Source organism: Protopterus annectens, chromosome 5.part0, assembly GCF_019279795.1.
Source record: "Protopterus annectens isolate FY-2018-M chromosome 5.part0, PAN1.0, whole genome shotgun sequence".
NCBI lineage: Eukaryota > Metazoa > Chordata > Ceratodontiformes > Protopteridae > Protopterus > Protopterus annectens.
This window is the reverse complement of record NC_056735.1, coordinates 627,488,853-627,510,775: the sequence shown is the minus strand read 5'-3', so window position 1 is coordinate 627,510,775 and position 21,923 is coordinate 627,488,853. Positions and strand designations below refer to the sequence as shown.

The 21,923-nt window shown below is 43.2% G+C and overlaps 1 protein-coding gene across 1 annotated transcript in view; it reads right to left on the bottom strand.

The window, feature by feature from the left end:
* Positions 1 to 13,847: 13,847 nt before the first annotated feature.
* The window catches only part of GTPBP6 (GTP binding protein 6 (putative)), a 668,350-nt gene continuing 660,274 nt past the window's right edge, over positions 13,848 to 21,923 (bottom strand). The window contains exon 10 of the mRNA XM_044072466.1: positions 13,848 to 14,371. Within this exon, the coding sequence (XP_043928401.1) occupies positions 14,251 to 14,371 (121 nt within the window). The 3' untranslated portion in view covers positions 13,848 to 14,250. The remainder of the gene's footprint in view (positions 14,372 to 21,923) is intronic.

The following is a 21,923-nucleotide window of genomic DNA, read 5'->3' as shown; positions in this document are numbered from 1 at the left end:
AGAAAATTGCATTTTATGGAACAATACACATACTATTAGTTGTAATGCAACCCTAACCCAATACAGATAAATTACATGTATGGTTTACTATTAAAACTTGGAAACTGCATCAGTCGACCGGCATATGGTTGACTTGCAGTTTTCAAGTGGGCAGATCAAGTACACTACAGTGAACGGGTAGTGCCAGTTGAGCGTTTCTGCTCTAAAATGATCGCTCTTTTGTGATTTTGACAGTTCGATCTTACATGAAACTATATGTGTGTATATATATGTATATATGGGTCCATGTCATATGGTCGACTGTTCATTTGACCTAAATTTCATTTGGTCGACAGTTCATTTGATCGACAGGATTTTTAGGTTGGGGGGCCCCTTACACAGGGGGGGGGGGCTGTACTACCCCCTAACTATATATATCAACTCCGGGGTCGCACAACTTTGGGGAAGGGGGCAATTGCTTGTCGATCAAATGAACTGTCGACCAAATGAAATTTAGGTCAAATGAACCATATATATATATATATATATATATATTCAGCACACACACACACACACACACACACACACACACACACACACACACACACGCCTATTTAGACAGACAATAGCTAGAGGGATTGACCCACTTTGAACAGTTATCCTTTAACCACTCTTTAGATTAACAATCAAATGGTAGAATTTAATGGGAATAAAACATGCAATACATTGAAAATTAAATAGTAAAATAATTATGCCTCCCTCAGTCAGAAACAGCTGAAACTTAATTTTGTATGAAGAAATGTTATAGAAGACTTTTTGGAGGTTGGGGCAAGAAAGTACAGTTGTGTACACTTACCATAAATGTAGATGTTTGAGTGTATTCACTGTTGCAGTCCTAACAAATGGGTTATCCAGCTCATGGTAGCCCTCGATCGGCCAGAATCGGCTGCCATCGGTTGTAAAGGACGTCATGGCGTCCAATACAAAAGGAGGCAGCCAATGTCACTTCCTCAGTCTTTCTTGCCATAATAGTTAGAAGCCCCCAGAAAACAAGGCTTAAACCAAAAGTCATTTTGGCAAATAACACCAAATTTAGCCTGTACCTTAGGAAAAGAGAAAAGGGGAAGGAGGGAAACCAGGATTGCAACAGTGAATACACTCGAACATCTACATTTATGGTAAGTGTACACAACTGTACTATGTTCATTGTGTTTCACTGTTGCAGTCCTAACAAATGGGATGATTACCAAAGCACAGAGAAAAGGGAGGAGGAACCAAAGGAATAATTCCCTGCGGAACAGCAGTGGCAAACTCTCCCCTGGTTCTTGAAAATAAAGGCAAATTAAAATGCTTTGTGAAAGTGTGAACAGAAGACCTTGTGGCAGCCTCCAAAATGCCTTTAGTAGGGATACCCCTTAAAAAGGCTGCAGAAGTAGAAGCTGCTCTAGTTGAATGGGTCCTAACCCCTTGAGGAGGAACCTTGCCATGAAAGGAACAACAAAAAGTAATACAATGTGCAATCCATTTAGAAATGGTTTGCTTAGAAATAGCCTTGCCCTGAGCTCCAGGGGCAAAACTGACCAATAACTGTGCTGATTTCCTAAGGTCTTTAGTCATGTCCAGGTAAAACCTGAGCTGTCTATGCACAACAAGATAATGTAGGATTCTTTCACCTTGATGTTGAGGATTAGGAAAAAAGGTAATAAGGTGTACGGACTGATTAAGAGTCAGGCTAGAAACCACCTTAGGCATAAAGGAGGGGGGTTGGTTCTCAGAGAGACCCTATCTGCATGGAAAACAAGAAAAGTCTCCACAGCCATCAAAGCCTGCAGCTACAAAACCCTCCTTGCTAAAGTTATAGCCAAGAGGAAGGCAATCTTCCACAAGAAAAAATTTAAATCTGCAGTGGCAGCTGGCTCAAAAGGAGGAAGAGTGAGTTTCTCTAGAACAAAATTAAGATCCCAGGCTGGAGTAGGTGCCTTTCTGGGAGGTTTTAAGTTGCAAGCATCTCTGAGAAACATTTTCATCAGGGGTGAGCAGAAATAGCTGAAGCATGGATCTTGATAGAGGAAAAAGAAAGACCACCCTGAAGCAAATCAGCCAGGTATTCCAGGATCAGAGAAGGGGTAGGCTGAGAAGAAGGGTCCCCTCTAGCCTGCATCCAATGAGAGAATCTTTCCCATTTGCCAGCATAAGACTTCCTTAGTGCTAGGCCTCCTGGCCTCCCTCAGCACAACCACGTCAAACACCTGCTGGGGAAAGGGAAGAAAAGGATTGATTCATACAATGAGCCATGCTGCCAAATAGAGAGACTGAAGATGAGGATGTAGAATGTTTCCCCCTTCCTGAATCAAAAGATATGGCTTCAGAGGAAGATGCCAAGGAGGAAATTGGGAGAGACTGCAAAGCAGCGGATACCAATGCTGTCTGGGCTAGTCCGGAGCTATGAGAATAGTCCTTGGTCGTTCGTCCCTGATCTTCAATAATACTCTGGGAAGAACAAGAGAGAAGGCATAAACTGACAGCAGCATCCAAGGGAAGGACAGAGCATCCACTTTCCAGGCTCTGCTGTGATGCTGTCTGGTGCAAAAAAGAGGTATAAGATGGCTGTCTGGAGAGGAGAAAAGATCCACTTGAGGAGTGCCCCAACGATGAATGATGCTGTAAAAAACTGCTCTGTTCAGCTGCCACTTGTGAGGATCCAGGGTCTGTCTGCTCAACTGGTCTGCCAAAACACTGAGCCTTCCTGAAAGAAACTGAGCTACGGAGATGTGGCCCAGGGATGCTGCTATGGACTGAAGACTCATGCGCTGGTCTGCACAGGAGGTAAGAATGAGTCCCTCCCTGCTTGTTGATGTACCACATGACTGTTGTGTTGTCCATCCTGACAAGCAAGGTCCCTGGAGAAAGAAGAGGCTTGAAAGCTAGTAAGGCCTGCTGGACTGCCATAAACTCCTTTAAATTTATGTGCAAGTGCATCTGCTGGGCATTCTAACTTATCTGTATGCATCTGCCATCCAGGTGAGCTCCCCAGGCGTAGTCCAATGCGTCTGTGGTAAGAACTTGAGTGGCAAGTGGTGGGGAAAAGGCACGCCTTTGTTCGGTAGACAGGCTGTTGCCCACCATAGAAACTCTGTCTGCAGACATGGAAGCAGAGGAATTATCACATCCAGGTCCTGTGTGTATTGACACCAAATGTTCTTGAGGTACCATTGCAATTTCCTCATATTCAGTCTTGCATATGGAATCATGAGAATGCAAAAGGCCATGAATTCCAGAGCTTGCAGGTATTTCCTTGTAGGGAGCTGGGACAGGCTTGCCAAGTCCTTCAAGTAAACAGAAAGAGTTGTCTGCTTCTCCTGGGTGAGATATATCATCTGGGCGGCTGTGTTTAGACTCGCTCCCAGGAATGTTATCTCTTTGGATGGCACCATTTTTGATTTTTCCTCATTGAGAGTGTAACCCAGGGAAGAGAGAAGAGTCTTTACAAATTCTAGATCCTTTAACAACTGTTCCTGAGAATTTGCTTGAATTAGACAGTCGTCCAAGTATGGATAAATCTGAATTTTCTTCTGCCTGCAAAAAGCACTGATTGGAGCCAGGCACTTTGTGAAAACTCTAGGGGAAGTAGATAAGCCAAAGGGCAGCGCAGAGAAATGATAATGTTGCTTGTCCACCCTGAAACGAAGGTATTGCCTGCAACTTTCCCTGATAGGGATGTGCAGATAAGCTTCTTTGAGATCCAATGTTACCAGCCAGGAAACCTTTTCTAACAATGGCAGCAACTGATGCAGAGTGAGCAATCTGAACTCTGGAATTATCAAGAAAGAGTTCAGGATGGATAGATCTAGGATAGGATGCCAGATGCCTTCTTTTCTTGGAACTAGGAAAAGTCTGGAATAGAAACCCTGGCCTTCCTGCTGAGTAGGAACTGATTCTATTGCTCCCAGATGTAACAGAGACAAGAATTGCTTTTCTAATTCTGCCCTTTGGTATGGAGGTGTGTCTGGCAATCCTTTGGGTACTGGAAATGTGCGGAAAGAAAACTTGTGTCTTAGGGATACAGTTCTGAGTACCCATTTGTCGTCAGTGATGGTGGCCCAGACATTTGCAAAAAGGGCCAACTTTCCCCCTAAAGGACTCTCCGGGCAGGCAAGAACAGGCAAACGTTGGAGAGAGTAATTGAGAATGTTTAGATTGAGATGCAGGCTTAGAACTTCCCGGCTTGGAAGAAGAAGTCTGCCAATGCTTAGACCTTTGAGGGGTAGCCACCTGTCCCCTAGAAGATTTGTAACCTCTAGTCCTACAACGGTTCTGTCTGCTGGTATCAGGGAACATCCAACTCTTACAAGGGTAATTCCTTCTAAAGCGAGGAGGCTGAACTTGCAGAGTCTAACTGTCTGCATAGACTTGGCCTTGTCTTCCATCTTCTTGAGCATTTCCTCTGCTTTGCTGCCAAAAAGACTGTCCTTATGCAAAGGTACATCTAAAAGCGTAGCCGTGACAGGCTCTGGTAGGGGCTGCTCCCTGAGCCAAGCGTGCCTTCTCATAACAGAGCCAGTAGTTGTAGCTCTACAGGCGGCATCTAGGATGTCAAAACCACAATGTAATGAATGTTTATCGACAAGACTGGCAGAATTCAGCAAATCCTGCATATCCTTACTCTCTGTAAACAGAGGCACACTTGCTATCCTAGACTTAATAGCTTCCAAGGTGTGCTGCTGGTACTTCAGCATATGAAAAAGACAATTAGTAGGCCTAATAGCAAGAGGTATAAACCTTTTTACCCCACCTATCTAGGTTCCTAAGATTCCCTGTCAGAAGGAACAGGATTTTAAGTAACAGTGGCCTTAACTCCTTTAGGGCCTTGAGAAAAAATCTCTGGATCAGCCAATGGATTCCTGAAAAGAAACAAATGAAAATCAGGGACTCTATAGTACCTGTCAGGTTTCCTGGAAGCAGGAGGAACCGTATTTGGAGTCAAGGAATTTTCCAGAAAAATATCATCAACCACCTCCAACACAGGTGGAACAGCCAAAGGCTTATGTTGAAGCAAATCCAAAAATTCCCTAATCCTTTTCTTAGAAAGGGGATAATCCTGACTTTCCCATTTAAAATGCTCCCTGAGATTAATTAAAGCATCACCAAAAGAGAAATCTTCTGGAGGAGAAGCAAAAGGGATGGACTCCTCTGCGTCTGAATCCTCAAAAGGAGAGAAAGCCTGACAAACTTCCTCTTCATCAACAGAAATGCTAGATGTATCAGAATCTGAATAAGACAAAGCCTCAGGAGAGACATCCCTACCTCTTTTTGAAGGAGAAGGCTGTGAACACCTAATAAGAGTCAAAAGATCATCAGCCATTTTAACCATTTGAGAATAAGGGGAATGAGAGGAAAAGTACACTTTTGTACCTACCATAAATGTAGATGTTTGAGTGCTAATACAGCTGCAGTCATAACAGATGGGTTATCCTGCCATCAGACGGGTCCTCGGTCGGGCGAATTCCAAAGTCTAGGTCCGGCGTCGGTTGTCGTCGCTTCCTCCCTGACATCAGTGCGGCAGGGGTATAAAAGAACCAGCCGACGCCATCTTCTTCAGTTTTTCTTGCCCCAGATGTCAGGTGCCCCCAGAAGGAAGGCAAAACATAAACTTATGTACTAATGCAATGTGAAATAATCAAAAAACAGTAGTTTGTTAGCAAATACACCATAAAAGAATACCCCAATCAGGTTGTATGAGGAGGTGTTTGTCATAAGGCCTGTCCCAAGAGGGGATGGAGGGAGGGAAACCTGGACTGCAGCTGTATTAGCACTCGAACATCTACATTTATGGTAGGTACAAAACTGTACTATGTTCATCGTGCATACAGCTGCAGTCATAACAGATGGGTAAAATCCCAAAGCTAAAAAGGGGTGGCAGGCACTAAGTGGAACTAGGAGGAGCAAGGATGCCCTGCAAGACTGCTGTGGCAAAGCCCGCTCTATATTTAGAATAAAGTGGAAGGTGATAGTGCTTGGAGAAAGTGTGCACAGAACTCCAAATGGCTGCTTCCAAAATGTCCTTGGTAGGAACCCCCCTGAGGAAAGCTGCAGAGGTAGCTGTGGCCCTTGTGGAGTGAGATCTGATGCTTGTAGGCACAGTTTTTCCATGAAATGAGTAACAAAAGCGTATGCAGTGGGCTATCCATTTTGAGATTGTCTGTTTGGAGATAGCCTTTCCTTGAGCACCTGTAGCATAGGACACAAAGAGTTGCTCGGATTTTCTGAATGGCTTTGTCCTGTCCAAATAATAACAAAGTTGTCTGTGAATGTCCAAGAAATGTAGTAGTCTTTCCCCTTTGTTTTGTGGGTTAGTATAAAAGGTAGGTAAGTGGATAGTCTGATTCAAAGCTAGCTACACTGGATACTACCTTTGGCATAAAGGAAGGGTTGGTTCGTAAGGAAACTCTGTCCTGATGGAAAATGATGAAAGGTTGTACAGCCATGAGGGCCTGTAGTTCCGAAACCCTGCGTGCTGAGGTGACAGCCAGAAGGAAGGCCGTTTTCCATGACAAATATTGCAGTTCTGTTGTAGCAGCTGGCTCAAATGGAGGCAGGGCCAGTTTTTCCAACATGAAGTTGAGGTCCCAAGCAGGTACTGGTGGTTTCCTTGGGGGTTTTATATTCTTAGCCCCTCGGAGGAACTGTCTTAAGAGAGGATGAGAGAATAAAGGAGGATCTGTGTTGTAGTGTGCAGAAATGGCTGAAGCATGGATCTTGATGGAGGAGAAGGAAAGTCCACTGTTTAACATCTCAGCTAGGTAATGTAATATTTGAGGTAAATTTAGTACTCAAGGATTCTGGCACTTTTTCTGATTCCAGGCACAAAACCGTTTCCATTTGGCGGAGTAGGCTTTTCTAGTAGAAGGTCTTCTGGCCTCCAAGATGACATCCTGCACCTCCTTGGAGAGGAGGGTCTGTTGGGAAATCAAGGAATCCTCCATGCGGCTAGATTGAGGGTTTTCAGCTGACTGTGAAGAGTTTTGAAGTTGTGCTGGGACAACAGAAGAGGCACTAAAGGCAGGATCCATGGTGGGGAATGCGTCAGGCTCCTCAGGAGTGGATACCAGTGTTGTCTTGGCCAGTCTGGAGCAATGAGAATCATGTTTGGCCTCTCTGCTCTGCCTTTTAATAGAACTTTGGGCAGCAGAGGAAGAGGTGGAAAGGCATAGACCGTCAATGTTGTCCAATTGAAAGAAAGTGCGTCCACTTTCCAGGCCTGTGGATGATAGGTCCTTGAGCAAAATTTTTTCAGTTGGTAATTTCTGTGGGTAGCAAAGAGATCTATGTCTGGCTGTCCCCATGCCTGAATTATCTTTACAAAAACTAGAGGATGCAACTTCCATTCGTGTGGATCTGTCATATTTCTGCTTAGGTTGTTTGCCAGTGTGTTTTCCTTCCCTGGCAGGAATTGTACTTGAAGTTGGATTTGCAATTCCAGAGCCGTGTTCCAAAGGGACATGGCTAGTCTGCACAGGGGATATGAATGAGTTCCTCCCTGTTTGTTTATGTACCACATCACTGTGGTGTTGTCTGTCCTTATCAATAGCTGGCCTGGCTGCAGTAGGTCTTTGAAGGCCATAATAGCATTTTGTACTGCTAGCATTTCCTTTTGATTGATGTGTAGGTGCTTCTCTTTTAGGGACCATTTGCCCTGACTGCACTGATCTGTCATGTGCACCCCCCAGGTGTAGTCCAAGGCATCTGTTGTGATGATTTGATTTGCTTGAGGCATGCAGAAAGGGAGACCTATGTTTCTTTGGCATGCTTGACCCCTCCACAGAAATTCCTTTTGAAGACATGGAATGAGTGGTATAATTGTTTCCAAACTGTGGCTGTGCTGAGACCATAAGTTTTTTAGGTACCATAGAAGTTTCCTCATATGCAGCTTTGCACATGGGATCAGCAGGATGCAAGATGCCATGAATACCAGAGCCTGCAGGTCTTTCCTTGCAGTCAGCCTGGTGAAGGTTGCCATTTTGCTGAATTATTGAGACAGTTGCCCTTGCTTCTCTGGCGTGAGGTAGGCCATCTGGGTGTTTGTATTCAAGCTGGCACCCAGGAAAATTATTGTCTGAGAGGGTATTAGTTTTTATTTCTTTTTGTTGACTGTGTATCCCAGAAAGTTCAACAATTTTATTACAAATGCCAGGTGTTTCAGAAGTATGTGCTTGCTGTCTGCTTGGATCAGGCAGTCATCCAGATATGGGTATATTTGTATCCCTTGAAGTCTGCAGAGAATTGATAATGGGTTGAACCTGCAAGAAATCTGAGGTATTCTTCTGCAATCTTGTCTGATTGGGACATGCAGGTATGCCTCCTTGAGGTCCAATGTTACGAGCCAAGACTCCTTGCCCAGCATGGGAAGAAGCTGCTGCAATGTGAGCATCTTGAATTTTGGTACGAGTAAATATGTGTTTAGGATGGATAGGTCCAAAATAGGTCTCCAATCTTTGTCCTTTCTTGGTATCAGGAATAGTCTGGAATAAAAAACTTGACCCTGTTCTTTTGCAGGTACCTCTTGAATAGCATTCATGTCCATGAGAGCTGAAATTTGTTTTTGTGCCTCTGCCCTTTTATTTTGTGGCAGGTTTGGCATGCCTCTCATTTTTGGAAGGGTGAGAAAGTGGAATTTGTAGCCTCTGTCTATAATGTCCAGGATCCATTTGTCTTTTGTGACAATATGCCAATTTTTTGAAAATAATGCCAGTTTTCCGCCTAAAGGTGCTGCCATTAAAGCTTTGCTTGGCATGCAAAGGGGAAAGTCATTGTGTCTGCTTTCTGAATGACTGTGGTCTATCTTCTCCACCTCTTGGTGTAGGTGCTTGCCATTGTCTGGCTCTGAATGATCCTTGAGATTGCCCTCTACCCCTCGGGCACCTGTATCTGCCTCTTTGAGGTCTGTCCATGGCTGGGAAGGACCAATTTTTTGAAGGCCAGTTTCTGCTGAAACGTGAAGGTTGTACCTGTAGGAAATCTTTCACTACTTGCATTGATCTTGCCTTTTCCTCCATTTTCTTTAGTACCGCCTCAGCTTTAACACCAAACAATACATCTTCTTAAAGGGGTGCATCTAGTAATTTAGCTTTGACATGATCTGGTAAGGTTTTCTCTTTGAGCCAAGCCTGTCTACGTATGACAGACCCTGTAACAGCAGCTCTACACGAGGCCTCTAAAGCATCAAAACCACATTGCAAGGTATGTTTACCCACTTGCTCTGCACTATGCAACAAATCCTGCAACTCCTTTAAATCTGGTTGCTCAGGTTGTGTCATTTTGCTTTTCAACTGAGATAACAAAAACTGTTGAAACTTTAACATATGGAACTGACAGTTTAATGCCCTCATGGTTAAAGTGGCCGAGGTGTACACCTTTTCCCCCCACCTTTCTAAAGCTCTGGAATCTCTCTCTGAAGGTAATGGGTTTTTGGCAGTAGAAGCCTTAATTCCCTTGGGACCCTGTGAAATAGTTTCTGGGTCAGCAGCATGGCTTTTGTATAGGAATTGGTGTGAATCAGGAACCCGGTAATACCTGTCAGGTTTAACAGGAGCTGGAGGTAAAGAATCTGGGTTGAGGCTGGCTTCTGTGTACACATCATCTAATATATCCAAGACAGGAGGGATAGCCAGTGGCCTGTGCTGTAGTAGCAAGAGAAAATCACTGAGCTTTTTCTTGAAATCTGAGTAATCTTGGCCTTCCCAGTGAAAGTGTTCCCTTAAGGTATGTAGAGTTTCCCCAAAAGAATAGTCCTCGGGGGGGAGACCGAGGGAATGGACTCCTCAGCATCAGAATCTTCAAAAGGGGAATATGAATATTCCTGGTCCTCAGAATGTTCTGAGATAATAGAGGCTTGATCTGAGGAAGGGTAGTCTTCCTCCAATCTGGGTCTTTTGTCCGAGGGGGGTTGAGAACCCCTGATAAGAGTAATCAAATCCTCAGCCATTTTGAGCATCTGTTTTTGAGGCATGGGGCTTTGAGAGGGGCTCTGTGGACCTTGTCTTTTAGTTTTCATGGCTGCTTTAGATTTTGTGAAAGCCTTAATGGAAAAGGAGGAAGGCCTGAAGACACCTTGAGAAGTGGCAGGCCTGTCTGAACTCTGAGTTTCCCCGCCAAGAGTCGCGTCGGTATCTTTAGTCGGAATGGGGGCCGAGGAGCCTGCGACCTCGGGCACAGAAGACACCGCTAAAGAAGCATCATCGGTACTCGGGGGCCGCGTAGGCGCCTCACTGAGAACCGGAGCACCGGTAGTCGGCTTTAGCGTGGTGTCGGTAGAAGTCGCGGACCTTGTATGTCGGTCCTTATCTTTGCGTCTTTTACTCAAAACTGGAGTCGGAGTATCCGACGACATAATGTAATTAAATGTTTTACCAAAATAGTGTTGGGCGAACTCCGCCTGATGCTTAATAGTGCGTTTGTTGAATCTAGCACAAAAATGGCAGGCAGAGATGTCGTGGTCTGGGCCTAAGCAAGGAATACAGAAAGAATGGAAATCCTTATGCGGTATTTGCTTCCCACATGAAATGCAATTATTAACTTTGTCTGCCATCGGTCTGAGGCAAGAAAAGTTTCCCCAACGGGGTACTTAGCTTTCAAGAAGACTTCGGCTGAAATATTTTCGTAAATCTCAGGAGCTGGCCGACCGGCACTTGCGAACTGCTTCTGCTTTGGGCACCGCGCGGCAAGAAAGACTGAAGAAGATGGCGTCGGCTGGTTCTTTTATACCCCTGCTGCACTGACATCAGGGAGGAAGCGACGACAACCGACGCCAGACCTAGACTTTGGAATTCGGCCGACCGAGGACCCGCCTGACGGCAGGATAACCCATCTGTTATGACTGCAGCTGTATGCATGATGAACATCTGGAGCCTCTTTCTTCACAGGCTACCGACTGGAAGATTTACCTGCAAGTCTGAAAGACTCGGAGGCCTGGCAACCGCCGAAGTTGCAGCCTAAGTTGTCGGTATGAGTTTGCTGTCTGATCGAAGAACAGAGGCCTCATACACTGGAGTCAGCTTAGCAGCTCCGGATCCAGCTGAAGAGGCAACAGGCGGTAGGTCAGAAGGCAAAATGGAAGCAGGAGGCTTCTGAAATTGTCTCAACCAAGGCCTGCGGTTGAAAATGTACGGGCTGCAGGGGCTGCAAAGGCACCTCACTAGCTACCGCATGACTGACGACCAACTTATCATCATCCGAGGACTTGACCTTCGGAAGCCTGTCGCAATCCTTATCCTTACGTTTCTTAGGGATATCCAAACCTGAAGACCAGCGGATGTCATATCGACAAACTTAGGCCAAACTCCAAAATGTTTAGCTAAAATTTTAGCCCGGTGACGAATAGTACGCGGATTAAAGGAAGCACAGAGCTCACAATTAGGAACGTCGTGGTCAAGGCCTAAACAAATAATACAACAGGAATGAAAATCCCTATGGGGAATCTGCTTTCCACAGGTAAGACAATTGTCTTTTCTGACATTTGTTAAGGCAAGAAAAGAGGATACCCAATGGGGTACTTAGCAGTAGCTGACTTCAACTTTGTAGTCGGAAACAAAGAAGGTAAACTGCTGACCGGCACTCATGCAAGAAATGCTTCTGCTTTGGGCTCCGCGGCAAGGAAGACTGAGGAAGTGACATCGGCTGCCTCCTTTTGTATCAGATGCCCTGACGTCCTTTACAACCGACGGTAGCCGATGTCATTTTTACGTACCTTTTGTATTCTGGCCGATCGAGGGCTACCAGGAGCCGGATAACCCATTTCTTAGGACTGCAACAGTGAAACACGATGAACATCAATGTGATTCATATTAGTAATAACTGCATAACTGCCTTTTAGTTGCATGAAAACGGAAATCCTAGCCTAAATATTTATTCACAACTCACCCTCTACCTCTCTCTCTCTCTCTACCTGTGTATACATTTGTTTGTAGAATTGTTGATAGGATGATCCTAGCATCTCAGGTTTGTCACAGCCTTTTAAAGTACGGTGCACTACTGCAAGCCACAACACACACTGCACTATAATTCATTCTGTTGAACTTTGATACAAGTTATAATTTGCACCGCTTATTAATGCTGTTCATAGGATCTTAGGCTGGTAGGAGACCACTGAACAGCTTAGCCCAATTTTCCAACTATATCAAGTCACTGCCCGGTGACGAATAGTACGCGGATTAAAGGAAGCACAGAGCTCACAATTAGGAACGTCGTGGTCAAGGCCTAAACAAATAATACAACAGGAATGAAAATCCCTATGGGGAATCTGCTTTCCACAGGTAAGACAATTGTCTTTTCTGACATTCGTTAAGGCAAGAAAAGAGGATACCCAATGGGGTACTTAGCAGTAGCTGACTTCAACTTTGTAGTCGGAAACAAAGAAGGTAAACTGCTGACCGGCACTCGTGCAAGAAATGCTTCTGCTTTGGGCTCCGCGGCAAGGAAGACTGAGGAAGTGACATCGGCTGCCTCCTTTTGTATCAGATGCCCTGACGTCCTTTACAACCGACGGTAGCCGATGTCATTTTTACTTACCTTTTGTATTCTGGCCGATCGAGAGCTACCAGGAGCCGGATAACCCATTTGATAGGACTGCAACAGTGAAACACGATGAACATCAATGTGATTCATATTAGTGATAACTGCATAACTGCCTTTTAGGTGCATGAAAACGGAAATCCTAGCCTAAATATTTATTCACAACTCACCCTCTACCTCTCTCTCTCTCTCGACCTGTGTATGCATTTGTTTGTAGAATTGTTGATAGGATGATCCTAGCATCTCAGGTTTGTCACAGCCTTTTAAAGTACGGTGCACTACTGCAAGCCACAACACACACTGCACTATAATTCATTCTGGGTAACTTTGATACAAGTTATAATTTGCACCGCTTATTAATGCTGTTCATAGGATCCTAGGCTGGTAGGAGACCACTGAACAGCTTAGCCCAATTTTCCAACTATATCAAGTCACTGCCTGTTAAGTGACTTACTCAAAACACGGTAGGCAAATGAAGGATGAAAAACTTAAATCTTGTACCACAGGAAACAGCATGTTAACATCTCATAGCCTTAATCTTCTGCTCTAGCTAACAGACTTAAAAAGGTATAACTACTCCCTATCAAAGAATCGAACCTGGGTCTTCAGAAAAAAATGAAAATGTTGCCTGGAATTTGTCTTGTTATCCAAATCATTTTAAAAAATTTGTAAAAAGTCTTTACTGCATTTGTCTACAGACAGCTTATAAAATAAAAGTATCATATTATCTTTGTACATTTCAACATTTTTATTAAATGTACCCTTTTGTTAGGCACCAACTTTGTGCTAATGCAAACTGCCAAAGACATAAAAACGATGCTACTCAACAACATGGGAAAAAGAATACTAAAAAGAGCTGCCACAAACACAAGCTATGTAACTGCACTAACACAAACTATGTAATTGCCTACACTATAAAAATGCATGTTCACAGTCGGTTTCAAATCACAGCACTGAATGAAGAAGCCTGAATTTCACCGGTCTTTAGAAAAAAATATGACGTTAACTGCCACTCCTGAAATTAGATGATGAACAAGTTGTGAGTGGTGAACGATAATGAGCGAGTGTGATAAAATGAAACATTTACAATGTTAAACAGTTAAAGAACAAAGAATGTGGAAATTTGTTGAAGTGTTTTGGAATTGCTAATAATTCTTTTATATATGGCTAGCTCTTGAAACTTTCTGAAGATGACATCTACTAAGGTGGCTTTTTCAATGTAAGCACTCTGTTTTGGATAGTGTTACCAGATACATCTTGTGTTAAACAGTGAACTGTTAAATCACAACACAATACACTAGTTTGGCATTTGTGCTTTGGGAGTGAAGCTTCTTTAATTTTTTGAAATAGTTCATAATAGTCTAACATCAACAGAAAGAAAAAAAGTACAATAATACTTTTAATATAGTGCAATATTCATAAGAAAGGTACATGGCAATAATTACACACTATTGTAGTAAGAAACAGTCATTGTTATGATGTTAAAGTACAACACAAATCATTAGCATACATGAAATCTGCAATCAACAGTTTAGAAGGAGGCAGTAGTACAACCAATTTCACAGTAAGTGCTCAACCCATCTTCCAACACAATTTGTCATATTTCTAGAAATAATGTTTTCAGGTTTACATTATTGCTTTTTTTGTGCAGGTTTTTGAAAATTCAGTCCATCATTTACCAGATACCACATATTCATGTCTTCATCATGGGAACATTTTTTTGTACTTGCCGTATGCAGAATTACTTATGATAACACTCACATTTGCAGTATCATCTTCTGCCATAACATCCACTTTCTGTACTGTGGCTTCCTTGTACAACCAGCTGGAAAGAGAGAACATAACATGTTTGAAGACATTCCACATCACTTAGGGAAAAAACAAGTATCAGTTTTCTAAATAATAATAGTAACATGATTTTTTTCAATTTATTTGAATATATATTACTATGGCACCCAATTAAGTATTTGTTTCTACAAATCTTGTCTCTCAAGTAATCCAGAAATGTGTGTGGGGTGTTTGCCAGTTGCATTTTTTTTATTTTATACTAACAAAAAGTAAAGCCATATTGAATGAGCATAAAAAGGTGTCAGTTTGCTTTTTTCAGCCCCTGCTTCACTGCAGCTTATTTTGCTGCTGTGAAGCAGTGGACTTGTTTTTTTCACTTGGTATTACCTGTACATTAACACTCAGATGGAGAATGTTTGCTCTCTAATCAGAACGTTCTCCAATCAGGGTGAAGATATACATTATGTCCATTGTCTATGATGATATAAATGTAGTGTTGCAACATTTAGAAAAATGTCAGACAATATTTTTTATTGTAAAATATCAAAACATTTGCCATTTTTCATGCCCCCCCCCCAAAAAAAAAAGCAGGACAGAACTGTGTAAATTAAAACAGTAAGAAGCAGAAGTGGTAACCTTTTAATAGCAGCTGTTGTCATCAGCAAGACTGATTACCTATGCAAGATTGTGAGTGTGAAAATGTGAGATACTACCAGCTATTCCAGCGGATGTAGGGCAGTGGATGTGCAAAATATGCCAGTACAGCATTTTGTAAATAATTATATGTTATTCGTAAATCAAACTGATTTGTACAGATGCTTGTGTTTAAATAAATGTATTTGTAAAGTTGCTTGTGTTAACAATGCATCAACAGTATGCCCTGCTGGACAGAAAAAAGAAATATACATGCATAACTGTTTACATGTATATGTTTCAACAGAGAATACTGGAAGAAAAGAGGTTAATCTCAAACTTTATAAATAGTAAGAAATTAAATTAAATTATTGGGCCTAAGCCATAAAGATGTTTTCTCACAATTCTGAATGAAGCCAGAGATGCAGTGTGTGTAAGAAGTATGGTTTATTAGCTGTTGTAGGAAGAGTGGAAGTGTTTTATGATTTTATGACTTCCAGGAGATGCAGTAAATCTTAGCAATGGTGTGTGTGTGTGTGTGTGTGTGTGTGTGTGTATGTATTATTGAAACATAGGTGCTAAGTCCTGTCAATTTCTAGCAATGGGGGGTTGCAAGGGAACTAGAAGTCAGATGACCAGATGCATGTGATGTCATTCTGTAATCTAGGACAAAAATAATGTTTTAATACTAGCTGAGACTGAAGTCTCATGGCAGTCTTTTTTTTTTGAACGGTCATTGAAAGATTACTCACCTACTTCATCTTGCCTTACTCTAATAAGTGGCCAGAGAACATTAACTCTTGAGATCAGTCAGGACAATATACTGTGATTAGTTAAGTATTGTTTTTCTGTAACTGTGTGGACCTGTCCCTACCTGTGCTATTTTTAATATTTCCTGTGACTGAAACTCTGGTGTTTATTGTAAATGGATATTTAGTATTTTCATGTTCTTTTATTATTTATTGTTAAATATATTTCAACTTTTTATTGTGGCTGGTCCTTTGGAGAACATTTTAATCTTTGCGAGTACTCATATATCTGTTTAGTGACTCTGTGGCCACTCATGAAAGCCTTACTGCATTGGTCAAACTACCATTAGTATTAATATTAATTTCACTTGGTATAATTGGGTATCCTTGTAAGAGCCTTCGAGTAGCTGGCTTGGGAGTGTCTGGTGGCAGTAACTACCTTATAGTCTGGGCAGAAGGGAGCATAGCTAGTAAACCTGTGCTAGCCTTTCCCAGGTAGGTGTGTGTGTGTGTGTGTGTGTGTGTGTGTGTGTGTGTGTGTGTGTGTGCACATATCAAATCTCAAAGAGTGTGTGTGTGTCAGCTACATGGTTTCACAGAGACGATGGTGGATTTGGCTTGGACACTCAGCTGAGGACTTAACTCTGCAAATGTGCCAGTGGGGAGCCTTACTAGGGAACTGGGGAGAGACAGAGAAAGAAACCCAGACCCCGGGCTGGGTGTGTTCCCTGTGTGCTTGTAATGGAAACTGTGCTTGATCCAGACAGCTGCATCTGGAAATTATTAGTTATGTACTTATAACTTGGTATCTGTGTTGTCTTCTTTCATTCTTCCACACATATGGGTTATGGATCTGACCCTCGGACCCGACTCAGCAGTATTTCTTCAGACTAGGATCTAGGTCTCAAACTCCTCCCACTTCCCACAATGCCCTGCACTCCAACTGACCTCCTCAGATTGAGTTTGCTGCCCATAAGATAATAGAGATCACAGAAAGAAAAATAAGTATACAACAAAACCAGAGTCTCAAATCAGGAACAACAGTTCCTAAAAGTTCTTCCCATGTGTTCTAGATCACCAGGAAGTGGTATAGCAGGGTGGAAAGGTGAGGAGGAATGAAAGAAGACAACATAGATACCAAGTCATGGTAAGTACCTAACTAATAAATCTGTTTGTCTCTTTCATAACTCCTCACATAAGGGTAGAGTCCCCAGCTATACAACTCCTGGGTGGTCTCAAGGAAGGATATACTAGAGCACTGCCAAACTGAAGGAAGCCTTGCTCTAGGAAACAAGGTCAATCTGTAATGTGAGACAAACGTGTGAGCCTTTGACCAAGTGGCTGCAGCACAGATATCATCTAAGGAGGCCCTGGAAGAAAAGGTGGATGAGGTGGATATTGATCTAGTAGAGTGGACCTTAGCAGGATGAGGTAGCTCTAATCTATTCTTAGAATAAATCAGGTAATACAGTCTGTTATCCATGTGGTGAGAGTAACCTTCAAAACCGCTTGACCTAAGCAACTAGAAGAGAAAGACAAAAATAACTGTTCTGAATTTCAAAAGGGTTTCGCCCTGTGCAGATACAAACACAACTGCCCGTGAACATCAAGCAGATCCAAGAAAGATTCTCCCTCATTACAGAAATTCATGAAAAAGACTGGTAGTTGAATGGCCTGGTTGAGACTGGATTCTGTAGCTACCCTGGGCATGAAAGAAGGATTTGTATGAAGGGACACCCTATCCTTGTGGAAAATAATGTAAGGGGGCTTAGAAGACAAGGCCTGAAACTCAGAGATTCTCTTTGCCGAGGTGATGGCAATGAGAAATACTGTCTTCCATGAAAGAAATTTTAAGTTGCAATCACCAGCTGCTTAGCAAGGTTTTTGAGTTAAACCTTGTAATACCATAGTGAGATCCCATGGTGGGGAAGGATCTTTTACTGGAGGACTGAGAAGGAAGATCCCTTTCAAGAAGGCCTCGCACAGTTTGGAAGTAGAAGGGGAATTGAAAACATTGCCAGAATGAAAATTAGAGATGGGTGCCAACTGAAGCTTGATGGTAGAAAAACTGGCTCCTTCTTTAAAAAGAGACACCAAAAGAAGAAAAAAATAGATGAAATAGGAGCGTAGAAAGGATCAATATTCTCTTTAGAAGTCCAGAAAAAAATCTCTTCCATTTACTCCCACAGGCTTTCTTGGTAGCAGGTTTTTGGGAGGAAAAAATAATGTCTAGGACAGGGGAAGCAAGTCTAGACCTTCTAACAATCACTGGAAGTGCAGAAACCAAGCGGTCAATTTGACGGACATCAGATTGGGGTGAAAACCTTCTACCGTGTGACAAAGGAGGTCCTGTTTGGGTTCCAGAATCCATGAAGGATATTTCAGGTGAGACCACAGGAAGGGGAACCAAATCTAATGAGGCCAATAGGGGGGCAATGAAGATTACAGAAACTTCAGATGCTTCGCTTTCTGGAGAAACTCTGGAATCAAGGGCAGAGAAGGACAAGTGTAGAGGAGACCGAGTGGCCAATTGTGAACTACAATGTCCCTTAAGGACTCCCCTGGAGAGGGGATAAGGGCAAAACAGTTGCTGCATTTGTTGTTCTGGGGGGATGCAAACAGGTTTCAGCAAGGTTGGCCCCAGTAGCTGAAGAGTCTTCTACTGACTGAGGGACCACTCGTAAGGGGGAAGAATGGACCTGCTCAGCTTGTCTGCCAGGACGCTGGATTTCCCCTGTATATGAGGTACAAGCAGAAAATTCCCAAATCCTCATGACTTTTCTGCACATCAGATAAGACTGGATTCCTCCTTCTTTGTTGCTGTACCATACCATCAACATGTCTGTGTGAACTGCAATTATTCCTAGAGGGAGACCATCCTGAAAGGCTTGCAGTGTGAGGAGGACTGCTCTTATCTCCAGAGCATTGATATGCCACCTGGTCTCTGTGTGTGACCATATACCTGGACCATCTTTCCCATGAAATCCCCCCACCCCAACCGGGAAGTGTCCATGGTCACCCTGGCTGAGGGGATGGAAGAAGGAAATGTCTGCCTAATGTCAGGTCGCCTGACAGCAACCACCATTGTAGATGCCTTTGGCAAACTGAAGTCAACTTGACAGGAAAAGTGAGAGGCTGGTAGAGAATAGACCATTGAACAGTCACAGTCCACTGAAGGACTCACATAAAATACCTTGCAAGAGGAACTAATGGAATGGCAGCCACCATAGAACCTACAGTTTGAAGTATTACCCTTGCCAGTGGAGAAGCTCAGTTCAAGACAGCTCCGACATGATCTCTCAAGGTTTGAACACTAGGGGAAGAGCTGTAATCTGGTTCACTGTGCCCAAGGCAGCTCCAATGAATTCTAAAGTCTGCACAGGAGATAGGACAGAAACAAAAAGAGCACTTATCTGCAAAGAAGAAAAACCCAGACCAAGGAGAAATCCCACTGGAAACACTATCTAAATCTCAAGACTCAGCAATCATGTCCAACACTTCTGAGCAGCAAATGAGACCTGAGCTGGTTGGCTGGAGTGTAGGGTATTGTGGTAAGTGAGAGGAGCTCAAGACTTGGATCCTAGTCTGAAGAAATGCAGAAGAGTCAGACCTGAGGGTCAGATCCGTAAACTATATTTTAAGAGGAATGAAAGAGACATCAGATTACTGGATGTATTCATTTTTGTTCCAAGTGTACATCCCTCTCCAGTGTCAGTGGTGAGGACTCAGGCTCCTTGATTACTGACCCAAAGTGGGGATGTCACAGTAAGAAGTACCTGAAAGGAAAAACCTGCTACATGTCATGCAGGTGAAGATAAATTCCTCTGCCAAAGCACATGAGAAGTTAAGATTAATGAAAAGTTGGATGTGCTTTCCCTTCTTTTGAATCCAAAGCAAGGAAAGTTTTCTAAAGTACAAACAGGTTTCTACAAACTAAACAAAGCTGCAACCATACTGTAGGAAGAAAAGAAAGCTAATGGTTGAGTTAAACTATAGGACAGTGTGAGTTTTCTTTTCAATCACACTAAGTATGACAGCCTTTGCTAATGTCTAGTATGACAGGAAAACCAGCAAGTGTGGTTAAAAAGAAATCTGAGAGCTGGTTACTCAACAAACAGTACTTTGACAGGATTACAGGACATACTGACACAGCTTGGTCCAAGGAGAAGCCAGATGCCCCCTCAAAATATGGACACCTTATTGGTTTGTACAAGAAGAGAGATTTTTTAAACCTGCCAGACACGTGATCCTGAAGACATAACTTTCTTTGCCACCATGTAACTAGGTGTAGAATTAGGGAGAATGGTGGGACAGCATACATGAATCTCCATGCCATAGATGGACCCCCCACATTCCCTGCTGTATGGAGCAGATGACAGGGAAAACCATATTCTCTGGAAAGGAAAGAAGTAAATTTGCAATGATACACTTCTGAAAGAGATGAACCAGACAGCTCCTGAATGCTTAATTCTAGGATGGGACTGCAGGACAGCCTTCACCAGCACATCCACTTTACCTAGGATATAAACTGCTGAAGGGGCTGGCGTTTTCTTCTGTAGCTCCTGACTGACAGATTCACACCACTTCTCTAAATAGTGTACAGCAGCTTGCCCCAATGGCTTTTTTAGATAGCATAACACAGACTCATACAGCTCCACATGGCTGATGTGAAGTCTTCTCTTTATGTAGGATCACTTCCTCTGATCTATGAAGGATCCAGCATGCACCCCACTAATGCAATGCCCACTGTCAGGATTTGTGACAGATTCAGCTGCAGAAAAGGAAGACCTATTATCAGATTGGTGGGGGAAGTCCATCACTCCAAGGTATGGCAGCAGGAGTCTAATATCAAAAGATCTGTGAAGGTCCAAGGATTCTGAAGCCATTGATAGCATGAAAGCCACTGCGGCACCCACACATGCAGGAATGCAAAAGGCACCATGAATACCACTGCTGCCATCAAGCCAAGTTAAGCCAATACATGAGAGTCCAAGTCATTACCCTCAGATGCCAATGGCAGGACCTCCTCAGATCTGTGGACAGGAATGACAGACACCGGAAAGAGGCAAGCTCTGCAACGATGAAGGAACTCTTCTAAGATGGGATCAAAGAGGACTTCTTATAGATTATACTCATAACAGAGATACGGCTAAGGAAAAGTCAATTCCAGAGATGAAATCTGGTAGCCTCTGAGCAAGGCCACTATAAGAGCTATCCATGTATGGGGACACATGGAGTTCCTTCTTCCAGAAAGCGTCTGCCACCACAGCTAGCATTTTAGGGAAACCACAGGGTGAAAAAGAAAGAACAAAGAGTACTGGAAGAGGTGTCAACAGAGAAGAAACTTCTTGTTTGGCCTTCTGCCACTGATGCATAAGAAAGCATTTGCCATGACCAGAAACACCATCCATGCACTCTGCTGAGCTACCATCCAGAATCTGATGCATCAGGTGTACATGCAGAGGTCCAGAACTGGATAAATACCTTCTGCATCCTTCTGAAAAAAAGAGAAGGAAAGAAAACCTTTGGCCTCATTAGATATGGAAGGGTAGCCTCAAAACCCCTCTGGGTATTACAGCCTCAGTCTGTACTTAAAGCTCTGTGGAGTCAGACTGGTCTCTGTGAATAGTCCCTTATGGGAAACAATCTAAGGACTTTAAGACAAAGCAGTCTGTGACCACATCAAAAATACACTTGTGGTCTCCGATGGCCTTCTAAGTCACAGCAAATACTGAGAAATGTTTTGCCATTGGCAGTCTTTAATAAAACTGCACCTACTAGATGAAATCATCCTACTGCATGACCTGGTTGGCACTTCAGGGTGAAGAGGGCAACCTGACATATTAAAAGTCCCTCTAAGTCTTTGAGGGAGTGAGGGGATTTTTTTTCCTTCTTGAGAGAGGTGCACAAAAAAAGTGTGTGTGTGTGGGGGGGGGGGGCAGGGTTCCTAAATGTCCTCTGCTATGGTGAGGGCTTGCTTTCTCTTTAGTAACTGATACATTATGCCCAAAGTCGACTGGCTGAGACTTTCCTTAGAATGGGGCATTCAGGACACATTGCCTGAGGCACATGCTGCCTCAGCCTGCCACACTACCCCCCATATCAGTCCAGTGAGTCCATCTGGAGATAGCTATGTGGTAGTCCTTCACAAAGGCCCATAGACTGGGTCCTGACCACCTCTGCTCTGATCTCAGTCTCAGGAAAGGC